Raw genomic sequence first — 13,145 nt, 5'->3', positions numbered from 1 at the left:
TTTACTATATTATATAACCTCCTTATATTAATGACATTTCTCAGCACCTTGGAATAGTTCCTTGTATCCAAAATCATATCTTTCCATGATTTTTAAATTATTTTCTCTTTTCAACGCTAATTTCTTAGCTTTTGCTCACAACCATTTTTCCAGGTTTAATTCATAACCTTCTGACTCCTCCTCTGTTTCCAAGAATACGGTCTTCATTTGATACTGATGGACTGCACTAGCAACCCAGTAACACTACTTTCATTAGAGAGGTTTACATCCTTTAAATATTCACAGATGTCTGCAGGTTAGTGTGAATTTACTCAGTCTTTGCTAAGCTGAACCCAAACAAATGCTTAAGAGAACAAATGATTTACTTTCATTTTGCTCACTATTTTCTTTTGTTTGATTTATTAGGTTGTCTTGGTCTTATTTGATTTATTCCCTAATTTGACTAATTATTACCTTCACCAATGTCGGGTGAATTCCCTTGTAAATATTACATTTATTTTACATCTTCTTACATTTACTTTATGTCTAAATTTCAAAAATTCTTTGTTCTCCAAGGAATTTCCTATTCCAGCTCTGGACTACACTGAATCTACTCTAAAAGAGATCCTTGTAGTTGAAGACCAGGTAACTTAGTTTTACAATGAAGCTTAGTTGTTTAGGGGTTAAGATTTTTTTAGGTCTAGACAGATGTTTTAAGTTGATAATGACAAGATGTGATGGAGATTGATTTACATATACATTTATATTATTACATATATATACAGTAGACTACCTATAGCCAGAAGAACCACGACACAATCAGGAATTATATAAATGTTACATTCTTAGTGTTTTGCCTGTTTGTATTTGACAGCCTTGATGTAAACAATAAAAAAAAAATACAATAAAAAAAGAAAAAAAGAGATCCTTGTTTATCATTTAACTGTAAATGTATTTTAGTATGTTTGTTTTCTTTCTTACACATGCATTCTTTTCTTTTGATAGCACCCTAAACAACCAACAATCCAATACTTACTAGGTATGCATTTATTACCCATTGTGTTTGATCCAGGGAATACAATAATTAATCATATTTATCTTATTTGTTTAGGTTTCAGTATAATTTATCTCTCAAATACTAAGATGTACTTAAATAGATGTCAATGTCATCATCAAAAGACCTGCTATTAAAATACCTTCTTTTCTAGTGTTATGAGGTTATAGATACACATCAAGATCACTCAAAATTGAGGTTTTTTGTTCTCAACACAAAAATATTTTTATCTTAAAAAGAAAGAGAGGGAGGGAGGGAGGGAGGGAGGGACAGAGAGAGAGAGAGAGAGAGAGAGAGAGAGAGAGAGAGAGAGAGAGAGAGAGAGAGTGAGTGAGTACCAATTATGATGTTTGTGGTGTTCAGAGGACAACTTGAGGAAGCTGATTCTCTCCTTCCAGGATGTATTTTCTGAGTCTCAAACTTGGGTACCCAAGCTTGACAGAAAGCATCTTTACTTTCTCTGCCATCTCACCTACATAAATGTTGATTATACTGAGGGTCAAACCCACTATGAATTTTAAAGTGTGCTTCAAGAAATTGATTTCAGTATTCACAGTATTGCCAGTACAACTGACACAAAGAAGCCTATAATTTGAAATACCATAAATTATGCATTATTAATAATTACTTGTACTTATATTATTCTGATTCCATAAATAAATCTTATAAGAAAAAAACACTGGCATTAAAACTAAATAAACAAAGAAAATTAACTGCTCAATAGCTGTATATCTTTCCATACAAATGTTGATACATTTTCTTATGCTACATTTTTTTCAAATAATTTAAAGCTCTTAAGTGGTACATACCTGTCCAGTCTCCTACTACTTTAAAGTGGACACCAAATGTTGCTTTGGTTTCAGTAGGACACTGAAAAGAAATAAATACTAGAATAAATTCAGATTAATTGTTATTTATTAGAAGAATATTATGTGATCAAAACTTTATTCTGATTGCAAAATTCCAGATGAACAGCTATTGGGAAAGAACAGGATAAATTTTATATCATAGAAAAAGCAATGTCATCTGATCATTAGGACATCTGAATTCCTCTAAAGACCTATTAATATGCATATAAAATGGAAAAATGCAAATAAAAGTTAACAAAATACTGCATGTAGCTATAAATTCAGTCAAAATAATTTTTGATAAGCTGTAGGAGCCAGTAGGAAAAACAAAAGAACTGAAGAATAATCATCTTTGTGTGTCTTATTCATAGACATTATATATATTGCATTTTGACAAATCAAGTTGTGAATTTTTCATGTCCAATTCGTCCTGGTTAAAATATACCTAATATATTTTGTCTTTTAATTCTCAAAAAATTATTTCAAAATGGAATTAAAAATATTATTATTTGGTTCCATATTAAAATAACCTAAAAATTACACAGGCAGTCAGAATGAAATACTTTCAGGCTTTGATGAGAAAATAATTCCCTTATTTTCCACGTTGCTAATCACTTATTGACAATCTCCAGACTTAATGATTTGAATACTGGGTATTTTTTTCTCCCACTCTATTTTGCAATGTTAGGTAGCCTGAAGTTATGACAGGGTGTAGTCTATAAAGTTTTGGGTGTGACAACTCATACAGAAGTATTATCCTAATGATCTCCCCAATTGATTTCAGGATATTGACTAATGTCCTCTTGGAGAGACTCACATACAGAGCACATATACCTGCTAAATCTCAGGAATCTGAAATATAACCTAATGATTACAGCTGAAGATTATCTCTGACTACTCAGCTTGGATCAATACCAAGGTCTGTGCTAAAAATTCTACTTCCTAGAACTCATAACCTTGAAGAGTGTCTCTCAGAAATAAGGGAATCAAGGAATTGAAATGTAAAGATATCATCTTGCCAAGATCTCACAAGAAACAAAAACAGAATATATGGACTGGGTGTACTAGACTCAAGTCTTAACTATGACAAACCAGCATCTTCACTAACGCAAAGATAAAGAAAGAAGGAAATCACATAAAAATCAAAAGAGTGGGTAGTGAAGAGACACATGACAAAGATCATTAGACTCTGTATACAATATGAAGCAAGAGAAAACTGGTGGAAGGGAAGGCAAACAGCAATAGCTCTGAAAATCTAAAAAAAAAGACTGGAGACTGGGCTACTCAATGCCCTTGGAGGCATTCAGGACCTTGGAGTTCATGTGCAGATGAATTCGTGGTGGCCATTTAAGAATCTTTAGGTTCCTCCTTTCCACATTAGCATGCCTATTGGTATCATCCTTGTTCAGATCATGTTTAGGTGGCCATATTGGGTGAGCTTCTCCAACATGTCTAAGAGACACAATATTGTAAGAATTTCCGTGTTTCTCTGGCTTTTATAATTTTCCTATCCCCTCTTAAGTAATGCTATCTGAGCTTTAGGTACAGGGGCCATGTTGTATGCAAGGAACTACAGGCCACTAAGCATTGTTGAGACTGGGAGAAATAGTCTTCCCCAGGGAAGAACACATAGTTGGCATCCAATACCAAATTGTCATTCCTGAAAACATACACAAAAGTCACATTATATTTATATATTGAAGAGTGCACAAACACACACACACACACACACACACACACACACACACACATACACACACACACACACACACCACTACCACCACCACCAACAACAACAACAACAAAAATTAAAGAAAAAAAGAGTTCATGAATTTGAATGAGAACAGGGTAGGGGCTATGTGTAAAGGATTAATGGAAAGAAAGAGAAAATTAATTATATTATAATATCAAAAAATATAGCTCCTCCCCCCAAAAGGAGAAAGAGCACCCTAGGGAGAAGTGCGGTAAGGTGCATAAGTATGCAACACATCAGAATTTCCAAACTGGCACTTTAAAATTCATTTTCTTCTGACAGTATCATTGATGCTAACAAGAAAATGCAATATTAACTGATTTTAAAAACTGAAAATACTATTTAGCCATAATTATACTAAATCATGTGTTTACAAATTTATGTGACACATTTATAATTGTGATGCTGAATTTATTCCATCTACTTTCTAGTTATGAACAGTGGATAGAAACCCAGTTTTCATTAATAACTTTTAAAATAGTATATCAACTTTATAAATTATCCAGCAGTTTTACTTCATAACACATGAGTGCATAATAAAAGATGGACCTTGCATTAAACAAGAATTTTTAACAATATTACCAGATAAAAGTGCCTCCCCCCCCTCTCTCTCTCCCTCCATCCCTCTCTGCCTTTCTCTCTGGTATACGAGCATGCATTTGCCCATATGCAGCCTAAAGTTAATGTCTGGTCTTTTTTCCCTCTCACTTTCCACTTTATATTTTGAGATAGGATATTGTCACTGAACTGTATGCAGGCCACGCATTATCTAGGCCAGGTGGCCAGCATGGACCCAGCCAGGGTCGCCCTGTTTCTATCTCCTCCCCAGGGCTAGGATAGTATTTGTCCCTGGCTTTTACCTCTTATGGGTACTAGAGATGAAACTTGTGCCTGCATGCTTGTGTTGCCAGCACTCTACCCCCTCAGCCAATTTCCCCCGTGTCCAAGCTGGCATTCTTTAAGACTACTTGATATTCCTCCATTGTAAATGATTCCTTAGATAATGGAAGAGTAATGCAAGCCAAGAAGACTGTCTTTCTCTTCTACTCTAAACTTTGCATCCAGTTTGTATTGACCTCACAATAAAGCATAAAAGAACATCCACATTATCTAAATATTCACATGTGTGTTTTCTCCTTTCATTGCAGACTGTATAAAGAGTGTTTACATATGTTTAACATCAGGGTTCAGAGGACACTGCAAACCCTTTTCTCTTGAGGGCTGGCACCGCCAGAATAGATTTGGTCCTGAACATATAAAATTCAGTAGCACTTCTATCAATCTCTTATGAATGTCTTATAAGTTACTCATACCTCTGCAAAATGAAAAACATATAGAGGATAACCCAATTTCTATCTAAGCATTTTAACTGGTAATTGAAAATGAAATGACTACAGCAAGTGTAGTATGAAAAAAGTAATGGAGATCATAGAATTATATTTAATTGTCCTTTCAAAAATAAAAATCAGAGGCTGGGCTTGGTGGCACACGCCTGTAGTCCCATCATGGGGGAAGCAGAGGCAGGCAGATCTCTACGAGTTCAAGGCCAGCCTGCTTTACAAAGTGAGTTACAAAGTCAGCCAGGGCTACACAGAGAAACATTGTCTCAAACAATAACAACAACTATATTAACAACAAAGTAAATATCAGTATCATTAATATTGCCTGAGATGGTATGCTAATTCTTAAGTGAGTCCTGCTGGGTTTTAAAAATTAGTTTTGTTTTGTTTGTTTGTTTGTTTGTTTGTTTTTTAATTACAAAAGGAAGAAATAATGAAGAAGTGACAAGGATAATCTTCGCTAGAAAAGAAATTTTAATAAAATTTCCATTAAAATGTTTCAGAAAATAACTTGTGGTTTGCTTCATAATAAAACAAAAAAGTTACATTAATTATTGAGATATATAACATCTTCCTGTCTATGTTGAGGAAGATATAAACCAGGTGATTAGTAATATAAAATCCTAGACAGTAAAATTTAAGAGACAATGAGAACATGTAGTAAGTGCATACACACCTTAAAAAAATAAATCAAACTCCCCTAATTATAAATTCAAAATACTTCAAGACTATAAATAAATCGTAGCATCACAAAGTTCTCCTAGATGCAAAGATTGGAGCTTTGCTCCTGTTGATTATAAAATAAATAGCAAATATGCATTATATAAAATTAAGGATGAGAATAAAAAGTGCCACAATTTCTAATTTGGGCTTCAGTAATAGATTTATATCTCTACCTTGAGAAACAGCATTGAGTTTTTTCCTTTTTGATAAGCACTAGATTTTTAATATTAATGATTTACTAATGGTTATATAGCTTGGCACAATATTAAAATATATTTTAGAAATATAATTTCACTATATACATGTATGAAACATCAAAAGCTTAAGAGATAATGTATTTTGTTTAAAAATCATAAGACTTGGAATAAAATGATTCAAATTCATATGTAAATTGTATATCTAAATTTTAGATGCAACCACATTTGTTAATTCACACAAGATGATCACAGATCACACAATGATCACAAGGATGTTTTTTAATCAATTTTATGACCTGTCTCTTAGACCTCTTTTTTTTTTTTTTTTCTAGCTCTTATCTCCCATTTTTACTGTCTTCTAGACAGTTCATTCTAAATTTAATTTAGCTGAAATTATTACCTTATTTCTCAAATGACATTCTTTCAATTCTCATATATCTGTACATGACACCAAATTCTTTCCAGAATAAAGACCAAATAGCACCATAATATCACATATTAGTCCTGCTACCAGGATTCAATCAACTTTCAAGCCCTCTCAAATAAGTTTCCAAAGGAAAATGTCTGATTGCAGCAATCTCAAATTGGCTGATACTATTTGTGCTGTGTGGAAAAGCATTAGCTATCAGTTGAAGTCTTGATTTTGAGCTGATGGTGCCACTAAGGTAACTGAATAAGGTGGGAGGTAACTGAATCAATGAGTTCATCCTCTGGTGAGTGCACAGCTGGATGGCTACGGCTAGACAGGCCAGTTCGGAGAACTCAGAGCACTGGAGGCCTTCCTGAAGCTGAACGGTACGCCCTGTCTCCAGACCTTCCTCTCATGCTTTCTTTGCTTCCTGGCCACTGGAAAACGAACATTCTGCTCTCCAATGTCCTTATGCCATGAAGCTCCACCACAGACAAGTTGGCTGAAACCTCTGGGATGAGGAGCCAAAACAAACTCTTCTCTTAAGTTGGCTTCCTTGGTATTCTGTCACAGTGAGGAGAGGTTGACTAACATCCAACTTCTTTCTTTCTTAGGGTGGAAGGCCAAAAATAGTTGTCCCACTATTCCCATCACTATACTGTATGATTAGGTTTCATCCATTTTAATTCAGTAAAACAAACTATCAATACACACACCCACCCCAAATCTACTTACCTACAGTCTGGTCATTTACAATGAATTATTCTGCATTCTGCTGTTGACTTCCGGCAATGCTTTGAGACACATCTCAAAGTCATCAGTTCATGAGAAAGCCTGAATTTCTTTGTCAATAAAATGTTTTGACTTTTCTGATTCTAAATGTACTTGGGCAGCTTTTGTGTCCCCATGTTACAGTGTGGGCTAGTTTGTATACCTGGTCAATATGAATAGGCTAAAAATGTCTACAAATAAAGAACATGTTCAAAATCATTGTTATATACATTTAAATCTATAGCATATTGTACATACAGGATGGAAGGTGAAAACAAATATTAGTTGAACAAAGTATTACTTGAATAAAATATCAGAGAATGGATCTGAGAGAAAAAACAGGGATTTCAAAAGTATGTCTTTCTTCTAAAGGCACATTTATTAAGGTTCCAACATATTCCAGATACTGTGGTAAGAGCTCATGTAACTTCATAAATAAAGACTATTAAAACAACCCAAGAAAGGACAGTGAGTCATGAGCACAGACCCCTCTCACATTAATGCAACATGGCAATGCTGAACATTTTCATAAATATAAAATGCTACTGTCTACTTGAAAATAAATAGAATAACACAAACAGTGTGTCATTGTATTTTTGGAAAATTTATATTCACTATTAAACATAAAATCCCCAGAAAAATACCTGCATGGAAATTTTGATAACATAGGTTAAAAGTATACTTTTATATTACGTCACTTACAGTAACATATAGAGTCTAAAGATATGGCCCCAATGGTTTAAAACACTTGCTGCTCATTCAAAGAATGTGAATACAATCCCAGCACCTACACAGTAGCTCACAACCATTTGTAACTCCAGTTTCAGGGAATCTGAGGCACCCTTCTGATCTTCATGGGCACTAAGCACTCATGTAGTGACCAACATACATGCAGGCAAAACACATATCAAACAAAATAAATAAATATAAACAAATGTAAGAAGAAACCACATGATCATCTTACGATTACAAAAAAATACAAATGATAATGCTGAAAATAAAACAAGTAATGTGCATAATTAGAAAATAATGGACACATTTTTGAAAGGTAGAATGTAGTGAAATGGTGGTTTGGGAAATGTGTGAGGAAAACATTTGAAACTAAAATTCCCCTGTGTATAAGAAAGAACACCACGAGAAGCAAAAACCATCTTCATTAAAAACACTGGAGGAGCTCTGCTCTCAGAGGCAGAAAGAAGCAATAGCTAGAGTCCAAAAAATGTCTAAAAATTACTATTTATATTTGTATGTGAGTTTAACTCTGCCAAGAATTATCTCAGCAAGACAAAAAATAGGACAAGTACCAATCCACAAACCCAAAGACAAGCAGAGGCAAAGCAGAGAGGTCAGGAGCTACTGTCCATTGAAAGCAAAGAGTAAGTTGCCACTCCTTTGTGGAATAAATAAATGCAAGCATACTACAAGTCATGTCCAAATAACATGATTGAAGCTGAGGTTTCTAAATACCCATCACAACCTGGACTGCAATCCAGGCTTGTCTATTTTAGTTAATAGAACCAGAGATGGAGGTGTGAAGCTTGAACTCTTCACATTTATAATCCAATAGCTGTGGAAAAACAAGCCCTGATCATTTAGACTTCAAAATGATTTCAGAAGCTGACCACCTCTGATGTCACCACCACGGTCCAAGCCATCCTCATACCTGCACTTGGTCCTTCATCTACTCTTAATGTACCAACCAGATTCTGCCCAAAAGTAAGCCGTATCATACCGTTTCTCTAGTCTGACCCTCCACTGTATGCTTGATTAGTCAAAGAAAAGGCCTGATATGTCTGGGGGACCATTTAGAGATGTGAACTGAACTTTCAGAGCCGGAAACACAGATGGGTCACCAGAGAAATGTGCACAACAGTAAAGTAATTAGAGGTTCAGGGAATCAATAGTAGTGCACCTTGGTATTCAGAGCTCATGGGAATGCCAAAGGAAATAAAACAAACAAGATTCAATCAAAGTATTACAAAAAATGAAGAAGAAATCCAGATAAATGGAAGTCCTAGAAAAAATGAGAAAAAATTTGTGTTTCAATTAAATGAATAGCAACATGAAAAGGTGATGATCTGTAAAAACCAGTAAATTCTGGAGGGAAATCACTGCATTTAGCAATAAGAAGGCATGTTGCATCTTGGAGTATCTTCCTGGAGTGCTGCTATGGAAAATTAAGGATAAGTAGCAGAGAAAGATAGGAAAATCTGATGAGCTGCAGCAGTTGCCAGAAGTGAAAAATCAAGAAGTGAGTGTCTTCATCATTTTCTCCTTGAAACCAAGAGGTGAGTGAGATATCAAAAACTATTGGTTGAATAAATCAAATTAATATTAACTAGCCTATTTGTTCTAAACATGCTGCCTTATTTAGCACACATTTATCACAGAGGCTATCATTAGCCACTGAGGAAACATTTTTCTTTCTCCTGGAATGCAGCCAAAGTACAGGAGTTAGGTGATGTTTAATTCTCAGGGAAAAAAAAAAAGTCAAACATTTTGTTGGGTTCCATGGATACTAATCACTGTCTGTGGCTTTTACCACTGTGCCTAGAATACATAATGATGCACTCTGCCTGGCAGTGTACCTTCTCCTAAAGCAAAAGATGGATGAAACACAAAAATAAGACACATTTTAAGTGCTAGTTAGATGATTAAGACCAAAGATCAAATTAATTGACACATACTTACTTACTAGTTGCATTTAATCATGTAAATTTTAAAAAGTTAACAACTGTAAAATTCTCTTATTTTTTAAATCTAAAAAGTGAAAAGACAAGCTCCCCCAAAGTAACTATTTGTGAAATTTAAGCATGAAACATAAAAACCCATGGCAGAGCAGGCATACAATGTAAAAACACAGACAAAAACAAGAGAACAACTAGATTCTGACTCATAGAAACAAGTATCAAATCAGGCTATTCAAGCTTCAAAATAACAAATCATACAACTTAAAATACAGCTGTCAGAAAAGCATGTATATTTCTAAATAAAAATAATGCTAGAAAGACATGGAGGTATTCAAATATGTTTCATTTAGTTAATACTGAAAAGAAAGATTGTGTATTATTTCTATAATTGAGAATTAATATAAAAAATCAAGGAACATGACATCTATGTCGGCCAACACTGAAGAGATACTGCATTTTGTAGTAAGCCTAACAGCTTAGGCGTCAAGTCTTGGCTTTTTAAAACTCATTTCTGATTTTGTTTCTTAAATTAGAATAGAAAAACCAACCATAATATGTGTTTTGGCAAAAAAAAAATTCTAAACATTTGATCATTATTGAACACAGTTGGGAAACCCATTCATTGAGTATTTGAGGAACAAAGTGTAAAATTCTACGTAGGTATTAAGTCAATAAAGTTCTAAAGGGAAAAAAATCATGCGACTTGGTTCCAGTTCTGGTTTTTTGTTATCAATTGCATCACTAAAGGACTCTAGCCCATTCAACAGTTTAAATTTTTGGCCCTTTAAATGTATCTTGAACAGGAGATGTTGTAGCTTAAATATATTAATAAATGAGGTTTATTTTCAGGTTCTAAAAGGAAGTAATTTTGCAAAAACAATATTGTTTTGAGATGAAATTTGTGATTGTCACATTGTGCTGTTCAGATCCTTCACCTTCCTTTCAATTCTTCTGAACTGTCACAATCAAAGCACTCAGGAATCTCCCAGCAGTGGAGTTGGCTCCCTGCTACTGGCTTTCTATTGGGACTTTTCATAGTAAGTGATATTCACTCAAAATTTCTTCTTCATAAAAATCTAAGTTCCTTGCCCCGAAGCATCTCAAACTCATGGACAGGCCAACTGGGAGATAAGAAGCTTTGGGCCTCTGACATCCAGACAGGACAGTTTTGAAATAACATTTCATCAGAAGAGCTCTTACCAGCCATTTTGAGATCTTCTCTGTTATTCTACCACACTGGTCAACTCCTGGCTGCATTCCTGTCTGTCAAGCCTTACCAGATGCTGTCCTGAGCACAATTCCCAACAAACCAACACCATGCAATATCTCTGTTGTCCTAATTTTAGAAGCTTAATGCTTCCATTCCCCCCCTCCTCTCTCTCCCTCTCCCTTGCCCCCCCCCTCTCTCTTTCTGTTTTTTCAAGGTCTCTGTGTCCTTAAGTCACTTTGTAGACCAGGTTGGCCTGGAACTCACATGCCTCCTGAGTGCTGGGGTTAAAGGTGTGCTCTACCATGCCTATTTTCTTTTTCTCTAAAAAAAAAAAAAAATTATGTATTTATTTTATGTATATCAGGGCTCTGTCTGCATGCACACTAGAGAGGAAATCAGATCTTATTACAGATAGCTGTGAGGCAGCATGTGGGAGCCGGGAATTAAACACAGGACAACTGGAATGGAGCCAGTGCTCTAAACCACTGAGCCATCTCTCCTACCTCCAATCTTTTTGCTTTGCTTTTAAACTTACCTAAATTTCTTTCCCAATGTTTTCATTACTGTTCTAGTTTATGCTTTATCTTCTCCTCAATACTTTGTTTCTCCTACATTTTCTTCTATCCCAGCCCATTCAGTTGACTCTTCACCCTAAGTTCGTTGATTTTGATTATATACTGCACATTATTTTTGCCACTTGTTTCTTGTTCCATGGGTACTGGTGATGGATTAGGAAGGTTTAATTAATTTTCAGTATGTTTCCACATATCATTTGCTTTTGAGTTGCTGTTACAACTGTTTTTTCTTCTTTCCTTTCTGAATGGTACTAGGGACTGAGCTCTCCAGAGCTGGCTGCTATGTTGGGGAGATGGTTCTTTATTTAACAGTACTTCCTATTTTGGCAGAAGACCAAAGTTCAGTTCCCAGCACCAAGGTTAGGTGGCTCAAAATCACTTCTAACCTCAGGTTCAGTAGATCTGATGTATCTGGTCTTTGCAGGTACCTCTACAAATGCATTCATACACACACACGTACACACACACACACACACACACACACACACACACACACACACACACACACACACCCGTTAATCTTCTTTAAACAAAAAATATGCTGACCAGTAAGAAGACTCCCCTCCCAAAAAATGGAAGAGATACCCAAACAATCGATACACAAAAGACAAAGCAGGAACACAAAATATCATGAAGCAACAAGGCAACGTGCTTCCTATGAAAGATCATAACTCCCCACTTATGGATTCAAAGATATTACAATGTATAAAATGCAAAAGTTTACTCCTGAAAGATTCAGTGGTCTCAAAAATAACTGAAGCAAGCAGAGACAAGAAGTAAAAAAAAAAAAATCAATAGAAGACCGGACTAGAAAGCCATCAACAAAGACTATAAGGTCAGAAAGGTAAATGAGAAAATTGTCAATATGTATGAGAAAATTAACAATATGGCAGAGAAAGTAGGTAATAAATTAGTTTTTGGAAAAGAAGGAATACAGAGACTCTGGCAATAAAAAGGCAAATGAATAAAATTGGAAAACAATAATGAGAGCATCACAATAGACTCAGCAAATAGAGAAACAAATGGAGGAGATGAAGGGAAAGGGAAAGAAACTGCCACATTCAAACATTAATAAAGGAACATAATAAAAGGGCATGGCCACAATTTCCACGAATTCTGAGCTCTATCATGAAACCAAACATAAACATTCACAGTGCTAAGACTAAAAGACACGGAAAATCTACTCAATGAAATTATAGAATAGAAGTCCTATAGAATAGAAACCTAGATGTGCAGACGGACACATAAGCTCAGACGGCATGAAGAACCCAAGTAGGCATGACAGGAGAAGGAATGCTCACAATCAGTGCAGGAAAAATAACACAAAACACAGAAACATGGAAACTGCAAGAGAAAAGCCATAACACAAAGAAAAGCAAACACATCAGGATAGTGGACCCCAAAACAGATACTCTGAATGCCAAGAAACCAAGGAATCTTTTCACGCATCAAAATTGAATAATTGCCAATGAAGACTGGCATAGCTAACAATGATATCCATTTAAACTGACGAGGAATAAGAACATTTTGAGACAAGAACTGACTAATGCCCAGGACCACAGCTCCTTGTCATGAACCTCAGAGGCCCTGTATTCA

At 35.1% G+C, this 13,145-nt stretch overlaps 2 protein-coding genes across 3 annotated transcripts in view; both read right to left on the bottom strand.

Annotated features, from left to right (window-relative positions):
* GRM5 (glutamate metabotropic receptor 5) overlaps window positions 1–13,145 on the bottom strand; it is an 879,135-nt gene that overhangs the window by 664,110 nt on the left and 201,880 nt on the right. The window lies entirely within an intron of this gene.
* NOX4 (NADPH oxidase 4) overlaps window positions 1–13,145 on the bottom strand; it is a 132,014-nt gene that overhangs the window by 55,542 nt on the left and 63,327 nt on the right. For both annotated transcript variants that reach the window (XM_084772160.1, XM_084772161.1), the window contains one exon: window positions 1,843–1,903. In XM_084772160.1, the coding sequence (XP_084628286.1) occupies window positions 1,843–1,903 (61 nt within the window). The remainder of the gene's footprint in view (window positions 1–1,842; window positions 1,904–13,145) is intronic.

Source organism: Acomys minous (genome assembly GCF_964271855.1).
Source record: "Acomys minous genome assembly, chromosome: 2".
In the NCBI taxonomy this organism is placed as follows: Eukaryota; Metazoa; Chordata; class Mammalia; order Rodentia; family Muridae; genus Acomys; species Acomys minous.
The sequence above is the reverse complement of the archived record's forward strand: the minus strand, read 5'-3'. Positions and strand labels throughout refer to the sequence as shown.